We start from the raw sequence: 25,770 nt of genomic DNA, 5'->3' as shown, positions 1-25,770 counted from the left end.
GATTAATATGGGTATTAGTGAACCTACTCAAGCTTTACAGGTGTTTGTAATTAACCCATTTTGTTTACAGGCTCTTATCTCTGTCAGGGCCAGAACCAGGAACATGGGAATTATTTTTTTCCTGAAAACATAGACCATTTCTGCATGAGGAATCTGCCCCTGGACAGCCTCTGGTTGCTGGTAGGTTTTAGAGCCCCCTCCACATGACATTGCCTGCATCCCAAGGCTATCCAGGGGCTGGATTGAGTTTTGCCCATATTTGCCACAGGATGAAAGAAATCACAAAAAGTGGATTTACCACTTTTATCTTACATCCCATCAATGAGCAATCGGTGAGCAACCAGAGGCAAGCCCATAAGGAGGGGGAAAGGTGTGATAGTCTCTGTAGTGCTGTCCCACCCTTGCACCTGCTATTTCTTGTAATAAGATGTAACTTGGTACACAATTACAAGACTTAATTCTGCTTCCCTTGAAATTAATGTATTGGCTTCAGTATAAGCAGACCCTTAACTTGTATGTTATGTGAGCTCTGCCTCTGCAATTGGAATCAGGATTAAGCAGTATTTGTTTCTCCACCCCCCCCCCTTACATCATGTTCTTTGACGTGTGTAGTTCTATCAAAATTCTAATAGACTAACCATTAAGTGACTTTCTGTTTATATTATAGACTCTTTGAAATTTAAAATTGACATTATAAGAATTGGAATAGCAGAATTTACAGAAGCGTAGCTGTTTCTCCTGCTGGATATGTGATAATTATTTTTCTACTCATTTACATTCAAAAGTAATTAAAGTATATAAGAAAACTATGTGCAGAATGTTGTTTGAGATGATGAAGAAATTCCATAGAAATTTTGTAGTAATAATGGATGTTTTAAATCATCACTTTCTAAAATGTTGTATGATTGGGCCCTTTGAAACAATAAGCCCCGCCCCCCATGGGGGGGTCTGTTTTCCCAGTGGGTCTTCACAGTTGATATTCTTCAATATAGTTCTATATTTTTATATATATACTAGATGTATGGTGGGCCCGCTGGTGGGCCCGGCGGGCTCGCAGGGCTCCTGGTGGGCCCCTCCTCTGTGCCGTCCTCACTGGACCCTTTCCCCCACCCCCTCCCCCAAGGCCCCGGCTTTGGCACGGCAACAGAAGCAGGCCCGACATGTCTCCGACACAGCAGGCCTGCTCTTCTCACTGCGCCAAAGCCTTTCCCCCCCTTCCCCCTCCCCCCGAGGTCCCTTCCTCAGCACTGTGAAAGGAGCAGGCCCGCTGCACCTGCTCTTCTCGGTGCGTCAAAGCCTTTCCCCCACCCCCCTCTCCACCCAAGGTCCCAGCTTTGGCGGCGGGAAAGGAGCTCCTTTCCTGGCAGCGAAGCCTCTTCCCCTGGCCCACTCACCTCCGAATCCAGGACAGGCCAAGCGGCCAATTGGAAGCTGCACTGTGTGCCCCTCCAAGTTTTTATCATGGACTCGCCCTGCCCCTTTCTCCACCCACAATGCCTTTACTGTTTTATTTTTACCACTCCACAGGAGCAGTTTACAGATTTTATTCATTTAATTTATCCATTGCCATTCACTGTGACTTCTCAGGGTGGTGCACATGGAACCAGTAATGTTGAAAAACATATATCAAACTATTTTTAACAATGTAACAGATCAAAACAGACATAACAGTCATAATATCAATGTCAGAAATGTAATTTCAAAATATTGACAGTAACTGCAGCAATTTGGAGAGGAGGAGACCATGAGTTTGGATAGAGTTGCCTGCCAGAGATGGATCTGGTTGCAGGGGGATCTCCTGTTGCTTGTGTTCAGCTGAAGGCCTGATGGAAGAGCTCCATTTTGTAGGTCCTACAGAACTGTTTCAGTTCTATTAGGGTCTTGAGCTCATTGGAAAGCTCATTTCACCAGTTGGGGCCACCATCTAAAAGGCCCTGGCTCTTGTTGATGCCAGAAACTTAAAAGTTGAGCTGCAAAACAATATTAAAAAAATATTACAAGTATATATTAAAAACAAAGTCAAAACAATATATCTCCAGCTGCAAATGAAGAACAGAAAAAAATGTGTTTCGACCCACAGGGGTCTTCCTCAGTGGTCAATATATATTATACAATGCTCTCTTGTCTATAAACAAATTCTAAAGTTTTGCAGAGTGGTCAAGAGAAATCTGTTTGGTGTAGCCCCAACCAATGTTTCTAAAGTGTTTCTTTTTGGAGCCCACCTTCTATAATATATATTATCTAGGACCACCATGCTCAGCTATAGTCTTATTCTGCATCATGTGTCTGACACTCTTGATATAGAGTTTATGCACCAACTCCTATTGATAGCAGTGGTTCCTAGTTCAGCAGTCTCCATTCCATGCTGCTGAGTCAGCTTTCAAAGTTCATGTGGTGTGGCATTGCAGCCTCTGTCCTCTGTGTTTCTGGGACAAATTCTAACCAGATCAAACTACTAGTTGCTTGATGTGACCTTTTCTCTGCACTAAAATAACTGCAGCTTCTGCAACAGGAACCATTTTTCCAAGTATAAAAATGCAGTGATGGGGAAAAGTTGCACCTGAAGAATTTCTGATTGTTAAGCAAGTTGTTAAAGGCAGAAAAACAATGGCAGCCCTCACAAGAGTCTGACATAGTTCTAAATAACATGCCTTGACTTGTTTGCCCCTTGAGGCCTCCATTCTACATCAGCTTCTGTCCACTCATCTTTAGTCATATTTTCCAATACAATGCTTCCACTAAGTGACTTGGAATTGCAGCTCCAGCAATCCTGCAGTATTAATAAGGCTGAATCAAAGATCTGGATTTTTTCACAGGCACAAGAAGCATGTTTCAGGTTGAACCCAAATAAAGTGGGGGCAGTACAATGCAATATTAAATGAGAAGAAGAGTTGGTTTTTATATCCCACTTTATATTGTCCAATGGAGTCTCAAAGCAGCTTACAATCGCCTTCCCTTCCTCTCTCCACAACAGACACTCTGTGAGGTAGGTGGGGCTGAGAGAACCCTGGTGTTCCTGCTCTGTGAGAATAGCACTATCAGGGCTGTGATGAGCCCACGGTCACCAAGCTGGATGCATGTGTGGGAATGGGGAATCAAACTCGGCTTGCCAGATTAGAAGCCACCACTCTTAACCACTACACCATAACATTAGGAAGGACTGTGGCTCTGTGGAAGAGCTGCAACATCCCTAGTTAATAGGAGTAGACCTTGTGAAAGACTTCAGCATGAGACTCTGGAGAACTTCTGCCAGTCTGAGTAGACAATACTTGATGGACCAATGGTCTAATTCATGCTAAGGCAGCTTCATGTGTCATTAGAGAAGTTCATGTTCAAAGGCTCAACTTGAATTAACCTTGCTTTATGTTTCCCAGTCGGATGTAGTAAAACCAAATCTCTACAGAAATGGCTTCTCCTTGACTTTGAATGCAAGCTTCTGCATGCCCAAGAGTAATGAAGCATATATGCAGTCAGTAGATTTCCTTGACAGCTTAGATTTTTGTTTTTTGCTGTAACACAAGAAAACTTAAGCTGACAAATATTCAAACAGATTGCACTCTACAGTATTATTTAGTGGGGGATCTTTGACTGCTAGAAACAAATTGTTTTAAACTAGTCAGTATTGACCTCGGGCAGCCATCCATATCACTTGTGTGTCTTACCCATGCACGAATACAGAATTTATCTTTGTTCTAAGAAAAAACTGGGTCTCCAAGGATCATAAACGGCAGAGACAAAATCTTTGAATATGAGATCCAGTATTAAAATTGCAGATGTGTTCATCAATTGAAGGAATGCAATGGCTTGTTTTATTGACATAGATATGGCAGCATCCTTGTCTTGCTGTGCCAGAAATGTTGTACCAATGTGTACAAGGATTTGCTAATATTCAGGAAAGTGGCAGTGTTAGGTACCACTCTTGTTATCTGTTCCACTTAATATTTCTGGCAAGGGCTTGGAGACAGAGTGTCTCATGGATTAAGTGCCACTCAATGCTTAACACCCACTCAGAGGGCGGCTGTCCTATCCCTCAGTGCCTCCTCCTCCAACCAGCTTGCCTGTCCAGTGGCCAGCCAATCTCTTTCTGTCCCCTACCCCTTCCTTCTTCCACTTCCCTCTGAATGCAACGGGCTTGACCGCTATTCTTTAACCATTCCTGTGGAGCAGATTAAATAAAGCGGTAAGGGCAACTGGGGAGGAGTTAGGGCGGGCCCTGTCCGGGATAAAATCTTGCTGGGTCGAATCAAGAGCCGCGAAGCCTGGATAGTTGTGAAAACAGAATCATTTGTCTGTGTACCTCAATCTGGAATGCTTACAATTAGTTTGGAATAAAGATGTTTTAGATCAGGGGTCCCCAACCCCCGGTCTGTGGCCCGGTATCAGGCCGCAAAGGCCAATGTGCCGGGCTGCCAGCGGCCGCGCCTGCCTCCCCCCGTGCAGCGAGAGGGGGGAAAGAGGCCAGCACGGCAGCCGGCGTGGCAGCCAGCGTGGCAGCCAGCGCGGCAGCGACGCTAACACGCACGTGCGGAACTGCCATGCATGCGCGTTTTCGCCCCCTGGTGGCCAAAACACGCATGCGCAGCAACTCTGCGCATGCGTGTTAGCACCACCTGGTGGCCAAAACGCGCATGTGCGGCAGTTCCGCACGTGCACGTTTTTGAGCAACTGTGGCAGCCGGGCTGCTGGCTCTCCCCCACCCCCGGAGGCGGTCCCCGACCAGATGAAGGTTGGGGACCTCTGTTTTAGATGCTTTTGTACCCTGCTTTTTACTGCCTAAAGAAGCCCCAAAGCAGTTTATAATTGCCTTCCCTTCCTCTACCCACATCAAACACCCTGTGAGGCAGGTGGGGCTGAGAGCAATGAGAGAACTGTGACTGACCAAGATCACCCAGTCAGCAGCATGTAGAAGAGGAGTGGGGAATCAAACCTGGTTCCCCAGACTAGAGGCCACTGCTGTTAACCACTACACTAAACTGGTTCTTTAATTCCAGACTAATTGTTCTTTTATTCCTTACTTTACTGTGCAATTCTTAACAGAGTTACACTGTTCCAAATCCATTGAAGTCAGTGGGCTGACAAGGGTTAATATGGTCTACGATTGCAGTTCTTATTTTTATTGCTATGTTTCTAAAACGGAGGAAATACTATTTGCCCCAATATAGATCTGGATTTATAAATGAAATTACATCTGCCACGTTATTCAAAGTTACATGGCCATAAATCCCACTGAAATTAATTGCGCAAAACCAGCCTGCAAGACATGGGCAGGAACATATCAGATGCACAAGGACAAGAGCAATGACTTGTGTCTCCGCTGCTCTATTCATGGCATTCTAGAACGTTTCCGGATCAGCTTCAGCTGTTCAGAGCAGGTAATAAACAAGAGTTCTCTCGGTAATTTGCTATCAGTCTTCTCCTTCCTTTAACTGATGACATCCTGCATTGTAAATAAAGATTTCAACACATCATTTACTCAGATGTAAATAATACATACACACTTTTAAAGGAAAGGCATTTCTGAATAAAAGCTCTTTGTATTGAAAATGGATGTCTTACAAAAATGATTTAAATGTTCATCCCTTGATTGTGACTCTCCCAAAATAACCTAAAACCACTGAATGCATCATGCCTAGAGCATTCTGTGTACACTAGTTCAGCTGAAAAATACAACAGCAACTGCCTTCACCAGACATGCCTTGACCATTAAAAATATAATAGAAGGGACAGTATAAAGAATGAAAATTCTGGTCTCCTTTGCCAACCCGCAGAGGTCAGAGTTAAGGATATTGCCATGGATTTATAAGGAAACTCATATTGCAGCTGTCTGGACTATACCTGGCTTGAAGATAAATCAGCAGGCTAAATTTCCACTGCTGCCAGTTCTTTAACCTTCATAAGTACAAGTGTTCAATCCGGGTCCTGTGCTTTTCCAAAAAGAATGTCTAAGAGTTTGCAGAGCCATTTCTTGCACTTGGTTTGAGGAGCCTTGACCACTATGATCACTGCTTATGTGTTCTGCCCTAGTAACCAGAAAGATAATCATGAACAGTTAGTTGTTATCTGCTGCAGTGCAACTATTAAGAGATCAGAATAATGTGGAATCAAAGAGGCCACTAGCATCTTGTTGGTTAGTTTCTTTGCTTACTTAAAAAAAAATTAAAGGGCATTCTATAATACCCTTTCCCCTTTTTCTAAGAATCTATTTAAATATTACAATAAGATCTGCCCACTACTATTACTTGAATGTTTGCATTGAGATCCTGTATTGTTTCTGCTAAAAAGAATGAAGATTGTATTCTCGCAAAACTGTTAGGACCAGCAAGAACTTGGTGAGCCACATGCAAGGGTATCTGGTTGGCCAATGTATGCCACAGGAAGCTGGACTAGATGGACCATTTCTCCATTCCAGCACAATTGCTCTTATGTTCAAAGGCAACAGAGACATAAGAGGCTGCCTTATCTTCTCAATCCTCTATTTGGCTTTACAGAAACACACCCCAAACTCATTGGCTCTTCCTGGCTTGGCTTTTTGTGGCTTGGCTAGAAATGCTTCCAGATTTGCCAGAATCAATTCTACTCACGTTTGTACTTACTTTGGCTCTGTTGCTCAGTTGCATTTGACCTAGGGCTATCAGACTGACTCTGAAGTCCCAAATTCCGCTCTTCTATTAACAAAGTATCCCATAAAGGTAAAGGTAAAGGTATCCCCTGTGCAAGTACCGGGTCATGTCTGACCCTTGAGGTGATGCCCTCCAGTGTTTTCTTGGCAGACTCAATACAGGGTGGTTTACCAGTGCCTTCCCCAGTCATTACCGTTTACCCCCCTGGACTATATATACTCCCTGCAGGACTCCACATATGTGTTTGTGGCGACTTTATAATCTCTCTCCTATTGCTACCCTCTGTCTGTGAACCCAGAGAAAGGAGATTAGCCTTTGGAGGGCTGTCCGCCATATCCCTGTGTCGGTGAGGCGGTGAGCTAAAAGCTCATGGTTGACTCTGTCAAACACTGCTGAGAGGTCTAGTAGCACTGACCCACCTCAGTCCAGCTAATAGTGGAGGTTATCCATGAGGGCAACTAGCACTGTTTATATATTGTGGCCAGGCCAGAAATCTGACTGGGATGGGTCTTGGACTGAAGCTTCCTCCAGGAATGTTGATATTAGGTCCATGACAACCCTTTCAACCTTTCCCCCCAGAAATGCTAAGTGCAAGATGGGTCGGTAGTTGTTGAGCTCTTGCGGTCCAGAGATGGCATACCACTGCCTCTTTTAGCCCCTCCAGGAATTCTCCTGTTGAGGGAGAGATTGATTATCTCTCAGAGGTGGGCTCCTATTCTTATATCAGTTGTTTTTAGTAGCCACAATGGGCAGGGGTCTAGTGGGCATGTGTTCAAATGAGTAGCCGTGTTGGTCTGAAGTAGCACAATAAAATCAGAGTCCAGTAGCACCTTTAAGTCCAGCAAAGATTTATTCAAGGCGTGAGCTTTCGAGTGCAAGCACGCTTCGTCAGACTATGATCTTCTTACATGACAGGAAATATATAGCAAAAATCAGTTCGGTTACATCTGTGTCACAACCAGATACAGCCAATGATAATCCTTTGTCAAAACAGCCAATAGTGGGTATGTGGTTGGCCTTTGCTGACACGATTAAAAATCTTTTTGCAAATGAGGCAACACCAGCATGATGAGGGTTCTTCCATCTCAGCAGTATGAGAAGAAACTGTGCTGTCACGGTTCCCATGCCATTAAAGTTTTGCAATAGTACAAACACTGTACCAAGGCCACTGTGAAATTTGTTTCATGTTTCTGTCTCCTGGTGAGCAAGCTGTTTGGCTTAAGATTGTTGAAGAAGGGTAAATACTTTCTCAGTGATAGTCCATTTTGAAAAGACCTTGTCCCATCCTACTGGCCCCTTCCTAGAATCAATATGTAGTAATGCTGAATGCCATTAAAAAAGAAATTTGTGGCTTTGATTCCATTTCAGTATCTCATTTTTAAAAAATCCAAAAGAAACTTCTGGGCTCAGAAGTGTATGTCTAATTTTTCCTGTAAGTAAAAGCCATGATAACAGCTGCTAGCCTGGCTCATTTTCAGAGTTTCTGAACAGCAGCAACTTACTATTTCCAGCACACTCACATATAGTGATTCCAATTCATTGACTAAGTAAATATCCATCAGATTGTTTATAGAAGCCAGCTTTGAAATCAGATTTCTAAATCTTTTCTCATTGAGTTCTCTCCATCCTTTCTCCCCAGAAACGGGTTTTCTAAACAAGTCTAGGCTTATTTGGTACCTGTATAATCCCACCTATACTAAATGCTATTAGGTCCCACTGTCTTCAACAGGACTAAGTTAAGCATACCTGGCTGGATTTCCTTTTGCAATGGGCTCAAGATGAGAGGGAAGAGGGGGAATGAATTTGGAGAAATGGCATAGAGATGGGAAAGAACAGTAAAATGGAGTGGGAGAAGAAATGGCTGATGAGAGATGAAAAAGGAGAAATGAGTCTAGTTGGGAGGGGATTTTCTAGAGACCAAGGATACCTTAATACAGGGAGACTCCCCACTTATATTGCCCAGTGACACTGATGATGGTTCCAGTTTGTGAAGGAATGAGATATCAGCTTGGCAGGTGAAGTTTTAGAAGCTTTCCCATGTGTTACTTTCCCATGTAGAAATCATTACCTGGTGGAGACTGGTTACTCTCTTTTTAGAAGCTCTGTTTTACATGTGAAATATACAAACTGTCTCAAAGCAGTTTACAAACACCTTTACCTTTCCTCTCCCCACAATAGGCAACCTTTGAGGGATGTGGTGGTATGAGAGGTCTGAGAGAACTGTGAATGGGTTACAGTCACCCAGCAGGCCTCAGGTGTCTCAAAGCAGTTTACAATTGCCTTCCCTTCCTATCCCCATAGACTTTCCGTGAGGGAGCACTAGCTCATAGTTTGGTGTAGGTTTAGTGCCTCTCTTTGAAGCTGACAACCCTAAGAGGAGATCTCTCTGTGCACAGTAGTCTTGGCAAGGCCAAGTTGTTGTCTAATAAAAATTGATAACCTAGTTTCCCCCAAAGTCTTACTGTCTACTTTCCTGTAAAGTTAACTCCACTTGAAATTCTGGGCCACTTATGCCTTTCATAGCAATTTCCTGGCAAATACTGTTTTTTATTTACCAGGCCAAGCTTGAGAAAAGTAACTTCAGTTCCCATGTCTCTCCAGCCATTTACTTGTTCACTATTTACAGTTTCAGGCTGTAAATATTCTTTATATAAATCTTCCTGCACTTTCCCAACTCGCAGGATGTGTCTGTCTGTCTGTCCTCTGTGCCCCAAAATACAAACAGTTGCTGGTAAGGGCTGTCCAAATCCCATAGCCCAAGAGGCATACACGCACACCACTCCATCCCAACCTCAGTCTGCGAGTCTCTACCATCATCTCTAGATCACTGCTCATCTCTAGATTATAATAATCAGCTCTGCAGGCAAAAATGGCTAATTTGAAGGCCAGATTCTGAGGTATGATTTTGGTCCCATCTCCAAACCTCCAGGAATATTTCCAACCCTGGGGTGTGCATGTCTGTGTGCCTGTGGGGGCGGGGAAGCAGTATGTGTATGTGTATATGGATTGGACTCCTGATGCAGGGGAATAGATCCTCCCCCCCCCCCCGATGTCATGAAGAAGATTGCATTTATATTCAGCCTCACATTCCTGGTAGCTCTCAACAACGAACCTTTTACACTGCTTCAACACCCAATTTGACATTTTTAGTAAAGTTTACACTGCAGTCCTGAAATCCCTTTCCAGGGCAATTTTAATTTAGACCCATCAATACAGGAGGAAGAAAAACTGTAGATGCCTGTAGAACTAATTAAACAGACAAAAAATGGCTGCAGAATCATCAAAGTAAACTCTCAGCTTGATAAATCTACAATCTAGCTTGAAAGAATGGGGGAGGGGAACAAGGAACAAACAGTACAAGATGCTCTGTCTGTCTCCACCACCAGTGGAAAAATTCAAAACACAACCTGTGCTTTTGGCATGAGCTCCCTGTTCGCCAAAAGCAAGATGGGCTATGTACCCATTCCATCATGAATAGAATAAGGGACATCTAAATAGCATATGAAATAAAATTGCTGTGCTATCAGAAAGGAATTTCACATGAACCCAGAGGGTGCAGACAACATAGCTGTACTACCCATACTATATGGAATGCCCTTCCAAAAGACATCTGCCTTCTGCAAAGAGCATTGAAAGCAAATTGAAAGTGTGTTATTTAAGTGCATGCGGAAGCGCCATGTGTTAGGCCTATTATGCATGGCCGCCGAAATGGCGATTTCAGGTCACATGGAAAACGCGGAGGGGGAAGACGCAAAGCAAACCGCTTACGCTCGGGACGGGACGCAACGGCGGCAAAACCCAGAGTAACCAATTATGCACGCGGCGACCCCAGCGCCGCTTCTGGTGTGCCCTGGTCGCCTGGAAGCTGCGCTTTCTTCCGCATTTTGCTAACACGGCTTTTTCAGCGTCATGCACCAAATCTGTGCCCGGTTGCAGCTGGCGCCATGTGTTATCGGTGATTTTAGGCAGCACCATTCCACCCTGAATGCGGACCTTCCCCTTCGTGCATAATGGGCCTTAAAGGGGATTCTTTTTGTTAGGGCTTTTGGAAGTCAGGTTGTTGACTAATAGTTACAGCTTTGCTGGTTTTAATTGTTCTGTTTAATTGTATTGATGGGAGAGAATCAGGGGTGCCCTGATGACCAACACCTTTGCTTTACTGAAACACTGTGTTTTGAGTGTATAACCCATGTGTTGTAAACCATGCTCCTGAGGTTTCATGTTTTGGGAAGGGACAGAAAATAAATGCCTGTAATAAATAGCAGAGACTTCTAGCTCTGCAGAGGTGGCAGCAGCAGCATACAGACCAAATTACGTCCTGTATAGATGGCAGCAATACCATCCCAATGAATGTGCAGCATTGACATGAAGGAAAAGGACATTGTCCAGTTTTAGTACTAACAGGCATCTGTGAATAGCAGCACCATAGCATGTTACATGTATTTATTTAGGAAATTCCTATACCACCTCTCCAGGGAAACTGCTCAAGGCAGCTTACAAAATAAAACATAAAACACTGTATATTATTAACTAAAATCCAGAATGAGCACCTGAAAGGGCTTAGCATAAGCCACATTCCACTAATACCTATAAAGTAAAGAGGGCGACAAATATGATGTTCCTCTTTTGAAAAGTTTGCTACTACCTCATTTTCATTCCTCTTCCAATGACAACAAGAGTTGATATGTGCTGAGGGCTTGCTTAAATGAAGCAATTGTTTTCAGAAACTTTCTAAGATTGATTACTCCCGTCCATAGCCCACAATCAGCTTTGTGCCTCCTTTTGCTTGTGAGTTTAATTGATTGGGTGCACAGAACTGAAAACCAGGACTCTTTCTGGCATGTCATGTATATGTTTGTGGCTCATGAAATGCTTTGAATGGAATGGAGGGATGGTGATGATCAGTCAGACAAGAGCCCTTGAGGAGTAAAACCAATACAAAAAGCATCTTTATGCCTTCTTCACTAAAATAGTTGAATGGCATTTGACTCTGGGCTTGAGTCTTTGTTACAAAAAGATTCAAGTTGGAAGTCTAGCGCCCGCTTCAAAGGGCCTTCAGAAGTCTCTTTGTATTGCCTTCTTTTTAAAAAGACCCTGGACAGACTTGAACTATTAAAATCTTGGGCAGTGACTTTTCTACTTTTCTGGCTGCATGCTGTTCCAGTTTCAATTCATGTCTTCTATGAAAATAGAGACCTTCGGAAAGGGTCATTTTCAAGGACAAGTATAGTTATAATTGATCTGAAAAGAAATGTTCGAACATATCTAAAAGATTAGAACAACTTGAACAGAGGTAACTAGCTCTGCTTACAAGAAGAACCATACTAAACCATAAGAATGTGTATAGAATGCTGTATAGTTCTAAAGAACATCTGCAGAAAAGATCAAGTTTGATACTGAAAATCAGTTCCTTCAGTTTAGCCCTTTGTCTGGCATATACCTATTCCACTACAATCAGAAGAGAGAACAAGGGAATATGTGAATACCCTTTATAGTCTCAAGTGATGGATGGATAGTATCTTCCTCATTGGGACCATGAGAGGGGCTGAATGCACTGAAGACCTGAGGATATGTATCAGGCTCATTTGTGAGTAGGAGTGTAAGTGTACTGGTGGGCTACATATCGAGCCTTTCAGGCACCAGCCACTTCTCATACCTCTAGCAAAGAATCTTCTAGATTTCAGAAATTGTTTCCAAACCCTTTAAAATAATACGCAGATGATGCTTCAAAGATGCATACACAAGAATCTGGAATTTTAGGAACATAACATTAATCTCCCCACATCATTCCGACTGAAATATAACATTAGGTTGTATCAGGAATGTATGGGGTTGCCGACCTCCAAGAAGGGCCTGGTGATCGCCAGGAATTTCAACTTATCTCTGGACTGTAAAGATCAGTTCCCCTGGAGACAACGGCTGCTTTGGAAGGAGCTTCAAAGCTTACAAAGTTTACAATCGCTTTCCCTTCCTCTCACCACAGCAGACACCCTGTGAGATGGGCATGGCTGAGAGAGCTCTGAGAGGACTGTGACTGACCCAAGGTAACCCAGCTGGCTTCATGTGGGGGAGAGAGGAATCAAGCCCAGTTCTCTAGGTAGAGTCTGCTGCTCTTAACTACTATACTACACTCTCAATGGGAAGGTGGGATGTATGACATTATTTCCTATTGAAGTCCATCCCCTCCCCAGACCCTGTCCTCCCCTGGCTCTGCTTCCTAAATCCGACATCAGGCCTAATAATAAAATAAATAATAATAAAAAATCAGCAAAACTTCAATACATAGTTCAAAAGAAGTCATTAAAACCAGACACATTTTGGACAAATGTGATACAGGTAATTACAATATATACCACAAATTAATCACAATATAAAATTAATCATTTCTGACTTGTCTAAAAAAACACAAGAAGTAAGGACATTTATAAAATTGATATATCCTTCTTCATTTTTGAGATACATCAGGGCCATCTAAAGTAATTTTTAAATTCAAGGTGTTCCTGGCCCAAAAGATCTTTATATTCATGGTCAGAGTAACTTGTAACTTTGTGGTACATATGTCCATACGCAGGAAGCAAATTCTGTCAAGGCCTCCCTGGGCCAAACCCTACTTCTTAGCCAGTATACCACTCTGGCTCTCCATGGCTGCATTTAAAGGATTGCCTCATCTCTGATATCATCATCTGAGATGTTTTGTTTTGTTTTTTAATCCAAGTCACCTTTAATAAATACCTTTGTCAGGGTAATAACAGGCAACAGCCTTGTGCCTTAAACTAGGAATTACCCTTAATTTGAGCTCCTACCATTTTTAATCCCTGGGCTGCAGATCAATTGCTCTGAGAGATCTTTTCCGATGCACAGTAATAACAACAGGACTAGAGCCCTTGCTTCATGCTGTGTCTGCTAGACATTTCACTTTGGGAGCATGGCATGACAGATGTGTTCTCCAAAATTTCTTTCATGTTGATTAATTCTCTGCCACTAAGGGAAGCTTCAATAAACAGCTTGAATACAATCCGGGTTCTGGCATCATACATACAGCATTTTTGCATTTACTTACATGTTCTCTATATAATAAATAACACAGAAGCAACATTACACTAGAGAAGGGCAGACTGAGAGCACTGCACACCAGTGGCAAAGTATTTTGCCCCCACCCCATGTATTTATTCTAATTGTTGTTATGACTAGATACTTAGCCTCAGGTGTGCTGAGGAAATCAGAATGACTCATCTGTCTAATGCAGGCAAATGCAGGGGTGGATGTTGTCCTGATGGGTTAATCATCCCCATCTTTGTTAATTTCTGTAGCTGTGCTGGCCAGCTATTGTGACGCTTAGTGGGTGACTTCTCTGCTGAAATAGCCTTTTTAGTAGTGTAGCTAATATACCAGGGAACAATGGCTGTCTTGAGGATATGAGCCTTGCACATGGCAAATGTAGTCTGCGATGATAGTTTCTGCATCCATTTTTTTGCCATCCTTTATCACTGATTGCCTTCTTGCATGACCCTCTCGGAGTGCCTTTTAATCAATCTTCTAAGTCATCCTTTCTTGGAGAATTATTTTGCTAGCTGGCCTGCCCGCCTGAATTTTTCCATACATAACTGGGCTATCACCATGCTCCAACAGCAGTCTTATTGTTACCTGACCTTGTTTCTCTAGGAAGCTAATGCTTTGAAAGTGGGGGATGGAAGTGTAAAATTGAACCATCTTTGCACTAGAAAAAGAATATGGCTCAATCCAAAGATTTGCTTGTCCAGCAAATAGTGCAGTTTTAAACAGAGCAGCCTTTTTGGCCCTGGCCCCAGCCTGGTGGAAGAAGCTCCCAAGAGCGTTCAGAGCCCTGTGGGACCTTAACCAGTTCCGCAGAGCCTACAAGACAGAGCTGTTCCACTGGGTTTATGGTCAAGGCCTATAATAACATCCACCAAACATGTGGCCTCATTGCTAGGAGAAGAAGGAGAAACTGAGGGCCTTTTCGCACGGGGATCTTTGTTGCAAATTGGTCACTGAATGAAAAATCGCCATTTAAAATAGTGGAATTCGTCGTTATGCATACCTGGCTTTGTAGTGGAATCAGTTGCGTTTTTTAGCGTTTCCCACAGGCTTCTGGTCTCGGCAGAAATCGCTAGAAAGGAAGCGCTATTGCCAAGCTCGTCCCGCCCCTGGCCGTCAAGCAGCCAATGGGCAGCCGTTAGCATGCTCCCAAACAGCCCCTTTCCCTTTAAGGAAGGTTTTTCTTTAAAAAAAACACACCCATTGTAACGAATCTAGGTAGATTCGTTGCAACGGAGAGACCCATACAGCTGCCTGGTGTATTTGAGCTGTCGTTTGATCGTTGCCACGCCCCCCCCGAGTGAAAAAAAAAATCCCCCCCCTCTCACGGGGCCGATTTTCGGCTGAATGGAATGTGTGAAATGTGTGTGCTTAGTGACTGAAGGGGAGGGACTGAAGCCGGGGAAGCCTCTGTTTGAGCTGTCATTTGATCGTGGCCACGCTGCCTCCGAGTGGAAAAAAAAAATCCCCCCTCCCCCCCCCTCACGGGCGCGATTTTCAGCCGAAACAGTGTGAAAAATAAAGGGAAAATACATCAGCAAACGGGATTCTGCGGGCTTCTTGTGCTTAGTGACTGTAAACAGCTCTGAGGAGGGACTGCAGCCTGGGAAGCCTCACTGGCTAAACGGAGGCTCGCCGGTGCGTTGATCTCCACTCGCTTGGGGAAAAAAATATGGCGATCGCTTCGCCGGAAGTTTGGAGGACAGGCTCAGGAGGAGGGACTTTGAAGAAACCGCAACAATGTTAACGCACAGGTCTTTATCGCTACTGTTGCAGATTGGTTGCAGGAGTGTATCGCTTTCCGGAGGGTGAATCCACTTTTTGGGATTCCCCTGAAAGCGCTACAACGAAGCGCTTTTTGCGGGTTGGTTTCAGGAGTGTTGCAGATTGTCTATGACGTCGTGGGTTATTCCAAATTAGTAGCGTTTTCAATTAGCAACCATTGTGCTATTTTGAAGCCGTGCGAAATGGCCCTGAGAGACCAGCTCCCTTCTAGAGGACCCCCTATCTGGATATCTTAGAGGGACTGATTGTGTGTGCTGTTTTAAAGTTTTTCAACTGTATGTCAATTTTATTGATGTGACCCACCTGGAGTGTTGGAAGGGCAGGCTGCAAATATTTTTTTTTAATCATAATCATCTCTTAAGACATCTCTGGGGCCCAAGGAGGGGTGAGAAAAAATAATGGGCGAGCTGAAGTCAGTCAGTGGCATCACTCCAGGGCCAAGCAGCCAATGGGGAGCCGCACAGAGCGCGGATCACCATTGGCTGCTTGGCCCAGCCTCAACTTGCCCGCCCGAGGACTCACCACACACAAGGAGAAGCAGCCTTCCCCGACAGTGAGTCCTCCCGGTGGCTTTCCCTCGCCCTCGCAAAAGGAGCAGGGACACTGTGTTGCAGACGCCCTGGGGTCCCTTCCCAATTGCCATTCCCCACCGCCGCTTCCCTGCACCCAAACACATACACAGCCTCATCAGCCAACCCCCCCCGGCCACCCCCCTTGCCCCGCCGCTGCTTCCCCGCCCCCACAGACACACAGACATGCACACACACACACGAAAAACCCCTGGCCGCCCCCCCTCGCCCTGCCGCCGCTTCCTCGCCCCCACAGACATGCACACACACACAGACACCCCTTCCCCCACCCCACACATCCATGCACACACTCCTCTCTACCCCCTCTTCCCTCGCCACCTCCCCCTCTCCATTCCCCCCTCCCCCTTCCCCACAATTTTATCCTCACAAGAACACGGTTAGGTTAGCTGAATAGAGGGAGTAACTAGCCCATGTTTACTCATGGAGCAGCAGGATTCCAGTGCAAATGTTAACAAAGACACGGGAAAACCTTTTAGTCCTGAGCACATGCTGTCCAGCTAAAGAACACTGTTATAGCTATGCTAAGGGTTATTTCCATATATTGGCCAAAATAGTGACACATATTCTGATTCCAATCACGCAATAGTATATGGCACCTCCTGTCCCCTCCTGTCACCTCAGTACTGTCACACCTTTTTTAGCTGCCATTTTGCGTGTCTTCCCCTCCTCAACCATGGCTTGAAAAGGCAGAAGAGAGAGCAATGCACCCTTTACAGTCCTCTTCTCAGCCTGTCAATCACTCTAAGTGAACAATCACATCCCAGCAAATCCAGTTGGTGTTTAAACATGGATTTTTTAAAATTATGAATTATTCATTGCTATGCATATACACAGCATCATATATGCATGGTGTCTTTTAAACTCACTCCAAAAAACAATGCATTTTCAAGTTTTGGTGAGAAGTCACATTTTTTTCTTTTCAACTTTGGGACACCAGTACATTTGAGAAGCCCTGCTTCTGTAACATAGAATCATAGAATCATAGAGTTGGAAGGGGCCATACAGGCCATCTAGTCCAACCCCCTGCTCAACGCAGGATTAGCCCTAAGCATCCTAAAGCATCCAAGAAAAGTGTGCATCCAACCTTTGCTTCCAGTGAGGGGGAGCTCACCACCTCCTTAGGCAGCCTATTCCACCGCTGAACTACTCTGACTGTGAAAAACTTTTTCCTGATATCTAGCCTATATCGTTGTACTTGAAGTTTAAACCCATTACTGCGTGTCAATCCTGAATGTGAGATGCTTGTTTGGTTCTATCGACTCGCCTACACGTGTGTCTGCCTATGCGTTGATCTGCGCACAGTGCCATTTTTAAAAAGAAAAAATTATTCCTGTGCTCAGGAGTACAAGAAAGGGAAGTGGGTGTGAGGGCGGGACGAAGCTTGGTGCATTTCAACCTCCCTACTTTCTTTCGGCTCGTTGAAGGCTGGTTACTCTCTGATCACTAGCACTTTTTAGGGCTCTGAATCCACTTTTGGCGATTCCCTGAGTCACACGTTAAAATGGAGGAAATAGCGAACCAGCAACTAAGCAGACTCTGAATGTGGGCAACGTCATGTGGAGGGGCTGGAATATGCCACTTACATTAGGGGGCTCTCCAGCTACATTTTAAGGATGCAGAAATGCCCAAGAGGCAGAATGTGGGGGAAATCCATATTTTTCTGGTAGTTTAGATTTCAGAGAGCATCATCTTGTACCCGTATTTGCGGGAGTGCAATGATTTATGATTGGTGGAACCCAGCCATGACATATCAGGATCCTATTAGCCATGTTCAGTCATAGAATCATAGAGTTCAGAGGGACCTCCAGGATCATCTAGTCCAACCTCCTGCACAATGCAGGAACTCACAACTACATTCCTATCCACAGTGACCCCGATTTCATGCCCAAGTGATTGCCAAGTGATTCCCCCCCCCACAACCACCAAACAATCTCCAGAATCCAGCCTGGCCTGGAGGAAATTCACTGTTTGATCACTGTTTGATCCCAAAGTAATGATCAGCATTTCCCAGGGCATGCAAGAAAGGAATGCAAAGTCCCTGACTTTCATTTCCAGAAATAAAGCAGATAAATGCAAATAGGCTGAAAGATCACTAATAGTAAAGTATCAGCATAAATTGTTCTCAGGGTTAGTCCATAACAATGTTACTGGTCTTTCAAACAGTTGTATCCTCAAAATCATGAACTTAATGGAGACCACAATGGTCTAATGTTGAATATATCTCATCTTTGCGGCACATTCATCCCTTTTCACTGTGAGTTGTTTATCTTTGGGTGTCGTGCCCTGATTTAATTCCTTTTGTCTATGCTCATGGCCCAATTTTGACATAATGTTCTCTGTGTTATTTCTTTTATGTTTGTGTCCATATGCTCACTCATAGATGTTTCCAAAGGCAGATTCCATGGATGCCAATCCAGGACATGGCTTCAGTGTGATATGAGTTCTACAAAGCAATTACATCCAGGGATATCAGGAGAGCAAAATCAAAGTACACTGAAAAATTTATTTACAATGTAATGACATCACATGTGCTGTCCTCATAAAGGTACATGGGCCCTCATAAAGGTACATCAGTCCAATGTCGAGAGCTATGAACTCTCCTGTGAGCATACAACTTAGTAGGTTGACTTCATAATGAACCTATGAGTCTGTGCTAGGCTGAAAAGAAATGACTACTACTCCAGGGATTCTTGTTGAAATGAGACTGGGTGCAGGAATTGTGTTCATACAACTGTCTTCCCTATTTTGTTCACCATAGGAAGAAGGTAATAATCAAACTGCGAAGATCTGATGTTCCAAATAAACATGGAACATCCTGGTTCACTTGTTCTCTTCCCTGTGACAGAAGGCATAAACCTTAGTCTTAGTCTGAGCAGAAAAATCCTGTTGGCAGAGTTGCGTCTGGATAGGTCCTATGGTCTCAATTATCATTTCTTCTGGGCAAATATTTCAAGAAATACAACTGCAAGAAACTGACCTTATCTCTTTAGCATTTTTGGTTCTGAAGAGAACGTCAATAAGATGAGAAGGCGATTTGGCTGTCCTCATAATGTTAAGAAGGTTGATGAATATTATGGAGGAGACACCTGTCTGCAATTAACAAGACTGAGCCCAACTCATGTCACATGAGCCACCAAATAATCTTCATGCTATCAACACTTTCAGTCACTATATATCCAAGCTGGGTTAAAGCCAAAGATATATGGGCCTGGAAAACTCGAGTGTCTTGTTGCCAGACTTCTAACAATCCAGGACCTATTGCCAAATTATTTTTAGTATGATTCTGACTGTATTCATGCTGAAGTGTTTATAATATATTCTCTTATATGGTTGTGCTCTAAGGGGGTCAGTGCCTCCAGAATAGCCCCATTGAACACATTTGATATTATGTTAGATTCAGTGAGACTTAACTTCCAAACAAATATACTTTGGATCAGGATGCTCATCTTGTCAAAGTCCTGGGAGGAAGGTTGTATGTCGGTTTTTTACATTTATTCCATATTTGCCCAGGCATCTAGGCTTCATTTCTTACATGAGCATATATACTATGTTGCTACAACTGTGTGTTAGCATTGAGTTGCCAAGCTGCTTTGTGACAGGATACGGGGAAATTATTGTTATTTCAAATAAGCTTTCAAATAATTTGCCTTATTGATGCTAATTTAATTTAACTTTCCCCCCTTCCCCCAATAGTGAAACATATTTCATTGTGCAGGGTTTTCCCCCTCTGAGTCTGGCTCTTGCAATAAAACATAGCCTTCTTTTTTAGCCCTACTGCCTTGAACTCACTAAGCAAATGGATCTGAGTTATGATCATCCTGTATGTGAGGTACAGACTAAGAATGTGCCTTTCTTTTCTACTACCTGGCATATCTGTCCCTCTTCCAGTGCTGTTAGATGAGTACCCATGTGTGCAGTATCCGAAATAAAGCACACAAGCAGAAAATGCCATGCCCATGTAGTACAGTTGGCCCTAAGATCAACTTAGGCAATTGTTCCAGCAAGGGACAAACAGCTTCATATTGGTAATTTTGTCCTGGGTGATATTGTTGTATATTTAAGAATATATATTAAATAGTAAATTATATGTTGGGTTTTATTGTAAGTTTATTAAATTGCACTGTTTTTTTTGTGTGTGTTTTTTAACTCTGTTGTAACCTGCCCAGAGCCTCTAGGGAAAGGCAGGCTGAAATCAAAAATAAATAAAATAAAACTAGTATTTTGCCTATGCACTCTGGACCTATACATATCCTACCTTAGTCTGGAAGAAATTCCTCCAGCCTAAGCCTTCCTCCAATTTAAAGGTCTATTCTATTGGAGGAGGGCTCTTGAGGCTAGAAAGTGGGATGATAGCATGCAGGTTGTTAGATTTTATTTGTGTATGTCATAATAAACTCTCATATAGTTGAGGATGCGTAGACTAAATGAGTAAGATTATGCCATCATTGTTGCCACTGTGACCAATTGGTTATACCAACTATTGTAAATTTATTAGAACTTATTGTGATTTTATGGTTTTTAGGGGATGGGGTTATGTAAGCCGCCTCGAGCCTTTGGGGGGAGGCGGGATATAAATACAACAACAACAACAACAACAATAATAGAAAGAGAGATAGGGACAGGGCAAACATGTTGGATAGGGAGAAAGGCCTATTCTCATTCCTACTTCCCATTACGCAAGAGTGGCAATGGATGTATCATTTGATCCAGTCCCTGGTATTTGGCAGGAACTAGTCTATTGCAATCTGATATCCAACCTCCTGTCCACCATTGCAAAATACAAACTAGAATGCAGCTTCAGTGTTTAAGGCTGAGACCTGTCAGGAGAGCAAACCAGAATTGCATAGACCAGGCTTTCTCAACCAGGGTTTTATGAAATGTTATTTGTTTATGATTGGATTTCTATCCCACCACTTCTCACAAAGACTCGTGGCGGGTTACAAGGTAAAATAATAACCCCCCTAACACCAATACCCCCCTAACAGCAGCAGCAATATCGGTGTAAAACAATTCTCTCACCACCACTCCTCCCACAGCCATCCCAGATGGGATGCACTGGTGTAAGTGCAGAGACCTGATCAAGAAACCCTGGGGGTCCTTGACAGTCCTGGAAGGGTTTCTTGAATGGGTGGGAGTTAATTATTTTTTTATATATTCTTAAATTTTATTAAACATTTATTATTGGGTGATATGAGAATATATGGTCATGTTGACGTCCCCCTCCCCATGGCCAATGATGGGTCTGGACAGGATAGAAAGGGGGGCTTGGGGGAGGGGCCCTAGGTGCTTCACAACCATATTCTGCACAAATGCACTACTTCTGGGTGTTCTCAAAGCCTGAGAGATTTTGGGGAGGGGGGATGGAGCCTGGGGAGGGAGAGGACTGTGAGAGAAGTTAGCAGCCATTTTCTCCAGGGGAACTGATTTCTGTTGCCTGGAAATGCATTTTAAATCCAGATCTCCAGGTCCCACCTGGAGGCTGTCAGTCATAATTTGTGACATTCCCAGAAAGTCTGACCTGGCCCTTACATCTCCCCTTCTTCCAACAGGGACATGGTAGCAGAGAACCTGTATGTAGACATTCACAATCATTTTGGTTATCAAGCCCCTTACCCCCCGTTAGAGATTTATTTTTGATTCTGATTTAAAATATTTGTATTTCACCTGTCCCCTGAGGGCTCAAAGTGATTATATACAACTATAAACTTACATAGAGAAACAGGCTCAGATGTTTTCAATAATGTATCCCTAAAATATCATGATTGTGTCTTTGCACTACAGCAGCAATGAACTGCAGCCGTAGAGATGAATCTAATTTCTGGTGGCATGTGTACTGTTTCAGGTGTATCTGCATGTTACTGTACACAGAGACAATTCTAGACTGATCCTGCACTGAGCAGGAGGTTGGACTAGGTTGCCTGCATGGCTCCTTCCAACTCTATGATTCAATGAACTTTGGCAGCACATTATCTTCCACTAAAAGATAATAGGGACTACTGATGGTACATGGTCTGCATGGGTGACTTCTTGTCAAAAACTTGTGGTCCAAGGGTTCTATAGTATTTAGCCACAAGTACAAGAAGCTGCTATTTGAATTTGCCATTAGTGTACACTGTCTGCAGGAAGATACTTTTCAAAAAGATTCCACTGTAATCGTTTCAGAAAAACTTGGATCCTAATCTCTCTCTCTTTATCTCTCTCCCCCTTCTCTCACCAGTTAATTCAGGAGATGGCATTGACTACAGCCAGCAAAAACGTGAAAATATCGGAGACTTGATTCAAGAGACATTAGAAGCCTTTGAGCGCTATGGTGGAGAAGATGCCTACATAAACATTAAATACATGGTCCCAACTTATCAATCGTGCTTGTTAAACTAACAAATGGAATAGTGGTGTCAGAAAAGTGATGCTGTTCACATTCTCCAACTCTGTTTAACATTTTGTTACTCATTGTTTCTCTGCAGCTACTAAAACTGTGATTTCTGGACTCTTAGACTGCTTAGTGCTATCAAGAACCTGTCTTTCCAATACATAAATAGTGACTGTTTCATGGATTACAATGGTCTACTGTGCTCATTTGTTCTGTGAAAGAAATGCTCCTTTATCACAAATGCTAAACGGAGCAGGAGTCAGTCAAACCTTCAGTTGTATGGACAATAAAACTATAATTTTCATATGCAGTTCAGCAATTGGTCTTCTGTGTCCGCTTGCCCTGGGGGCGATGTCAGAGACTGTAACGAGGAGTGTTTATGCTGATTGCTTAATAGGAGTAACAACAGTTCGGCAGTAGCTCTCTAGCAGCTGGGTAGAATAATGGGCTCTGCCTTACAATAAGGGAGGGATTTTTGAGCAGCCCATTAGAAAGCTCACTTGTAAAATTAATTAGTGATTTTTATACTATTGTCATCTGTTTCCAGATCTTGCTTTTTTAAGCAACAGAATATGAGCCCCTATTATCAAATTTGTAAAAGAATAGCATGTGGGGATGGGGATAAAGAATATAGATACCAGCCTCAAAGTAAGATTTTGTAAGAAGTGTGGCACAGTAGCTGTTTCCAAAGGGCACTACCTGGTATTTTATAATATTCGTCTAAGCAGTTCTTCCCAGAATCCTATTAATCTCTGCTCAATGGGGTTTACTCCCATGAAGACATGCTAAGGAAAGCACTGATTCAAGTGGGTAACTGTGGTGATCTGCAGTAGCAGAACAAAAATAGGGTCCAGTAGCACCTATATGAGCTTTTGTGTACGTTCCCACTTCTTTGGAAGTGTCTGAAGAACTGTGCTTGCATGTGAAAGCTTATCCTTATCCATGGTTTGTGAAACAGCTTGGTGGGTGGAACATGTCCGGCTGTCTAAGTTGGAATAGGGCCAATCAGCAGCCACCCTGATTGGCCCTACCTCTGCAGCTCCTGCCCTCTATCCCTGGACTCTAGCCTTTTTGCTCTCAGATGCACCTCAGTGCCTGGAGCCAGCAGCAGGTAAGGGGAGAGGGCCCTGGGCAAAGGGTCATGGTTGAGGGCCTGTTGACGAGGGCCTCCCAGCCTGCTGACTACCTGCTAAGGAGCTCTGTCCCGGCCCTGCTAACAAGCTGGCCAGCCCCTGCCTGCCCCAGTTGATCCAGCTGCGAACTGCAGCCCAAAGTCATCTTAAGCTGCCTGGCCAGGGGACGGAACCTTTTCAAGGCCCATTCTTAGAAACAGGCTTTGAAGCTAGTACCTTGAATAAAACTTGTTGGTCTTAAAAGTGCCACTGGATTCACTTGTAAGGATAACCCTATTCAACCTCTTTGGCTATTTGTAGTAATCAGGCTTTCATTTCCATCAATTTGTTTGGTCCCTGCAATATGTTCACATTGTTTGCTTCTATAAGGCTGGACAGAGAGGCAATTCATGACCTGTGGCACAGATGGAGCCCCTGAAGCAATTCCCTCTAGCCCCTGGCAGCCATATTAAACTTTAATTGAGGTGTAGTAAAATGTTCACCTGTAGCATCACTTGTAAGGAAAAGCAAAAAGTCATTTAATGTTTTTCTCTCCGCTTCTATAGGTAACGCTCCATGATGCCTGAATGCATGTTCTGCACACATGCCTGTATGCATGTTCTCTGATTGCTAAGTGGCACCATTTTTCTGATGGAGCAGGGCCAATTGTGACAGTGAGGAGTTGCATTTTAATGCGGCCTTGTATTTAGTGTTCCAAGATTCACTTCCAGCCTCTAGACTACAATTAAGAGAATAAAGTGGTCCTGAGACCACAGGGACCCCCATGTTTGAGGTTGCTTGCCTGTTTGATCATTCATCTAATAGGGGTGCCAGCTTCCATGAGGGCATCTCCCAGAATTTCAGCTGACTTCCAGACTACAGAGACCAGTTCCCCTGAAGACAGGTGGGCTCTGTAGCATTATATTCCCCTGGGGCCCCTCCACTCCCCAAATCCCACCCTGCCTCGGTTCTACCCCAAATCTCCCAACCCAGCATTGGCAGCCTTCTCTTACCATGTATGATCCTGCTCTGTTCAGATTCTGTGCAACCTACTCAGACTATTAAAAGCTAGGGATTTGTCCCTTTTCCTTTACAGATTGCAGACTAGTTGGGAATGTAAAAGAAATCAGATTACAGGATTGCTAATGTTGCTCCTGGCTATTTCTAGGCATAGTATAGCTCTGAGTGTTTTACGAAGCACAAGACGAAGTGTCGTGTGACTTAACCCCCTTTCGTAATGAGTGCTTCACACACACTGCTGGGCTGTTCTCCTGCTACAAAAACAGAACTTCCTAAAAGAATATATGATTTAAAACAAAAATGCAAGGCCTACTGACCTCTGAGCTTGCCAGTTCTCATTGGCTGGATAAATTAGTTCCCGGGTCTATGAGACTGTAAGCAGCCAGAAAAGTGAACAGGCACCAACAACAGCCCCTTTCTTTTCCTTTCTCAGCACTGCCTCTCTGCACTTCCCCATTTTCAGCTCAGCTCACATTATGAGATCTTCCAGTTCCTGTTTCTGATATTTATTTATTTATTTCTTAAAGAGAAGCTGCACCAGCTCTTGCTGCAAACAGAGCTCTTTTTTCATGCAAAAAGCCTCCAGTCAGTCCCAGAAGAATCAGTGCATTCACAAGAGATGAACGACACATACATGGCAGAGGCTGGCTGTGCCGGGGCTTCCAAAGTCATAAACATTCCTCAGGACACACCCTTTCTGGTAGTGTTTTCCATGTTGGTTGCATATAGGAGAACTTTAAAAGAACTCACAGTAAAACATGGGGGCCATTTCCATACTGCCTTTGTACTCCATTCTAATAGTTGGTTGTTAATGGATTTTTCCTGTCATTTTAGACAGACTGATTTTAGTAATTGGGTGCTTGTGGCATTTATTTTCCTGTTCACACAAACTTGCTCGTGTTTGGTTAGCAAAGCATGGCTGAAACTGCTTTTTTCTACGCCTTCATTGTCCTTCTGAATTGCTGTGATGTGCTGTTTAAAATGTTCATAGTATTTCCTACAATGCAGCTTCCCCCCCCGCCCTTTTTCCCCATGTGAGCTTCCTGTTTCTTTTTAATGTTCTAAGTTGAGCACTACAGCACTAAGCCAATACAGCACCTCAGTGCTATAGCATCACTACTGAGATGCCTTGACCCCAGGAGTCAATGGACTCAATGGCATCAAGGCATCTTAATGATGTCACTATAGCACTTAAGTGCTAAATTGGCTTAGTGATA

General features: G+C 43.6%; 1 protein-coding gene and 1 long non-coding RNA gene across 3 annotated transcripts in view; one reads left to right on the top strand and one right to left on the bottom strand.

The window, feature by feature from the left end:
- PACRG (parkin coregulated) overlaps positions 1 to 22,731 on the top strand; it is a 334,003-nt gene extending 311,272 nt beyond the window's left edge. The window contains exon 5 of the mRNA XM_077348053.1: positions 22,269 to 22,731. Coding sequence (XP_077204168.1) covers positions 22,269 to 22,429 — 161 coding nt within the window. The 3' untranslated portion in view covers positions 22,430 to 22,731. The remainder of the gene's footprint in view (positions 1 to 22,268) is intronic.
- LOC143842823 (uncharacterized) lies at positions 1,574 to 25,063 on the bottom strand. Of its 2 annotated transcripts, none has more exons than XR_013233373.1 (3): positions 24,547 to 25,063; positions 5,836 to 6,020; positions 1,574 to 1,970 (listed from the first exon to the last, which is right to left on the bottom strand). It is a non-coding gene; the product is annotated as an uncharacterized LOC143842823 (long non-coding RNA). The 2 variants fall into 2 exon arrangements; XR_013233372.1 differs by having other exon boundaries at positions 24,871 to 25,063.
- Positions 25,064 to 25,770: the final 707 nt, after the last annotated feature.

The sequence above is a fragment of the Paroedura picta genome, chromosome 1, assembly GCF_049243985.1.
Source record: "Paroedura picta isolate Pp20150507F chromosome 1, Ppicta_v3.0, whole genome shotgun sequence".
NCBI lineage: Eukaryota > Metazoa > Chordata > Lepidosauria > Squamata > Gekkonidae > Paroedura > Paroedura picta.
This window is presented reverse-complemented; position numbering and strand designations above follow the sequence as displayed.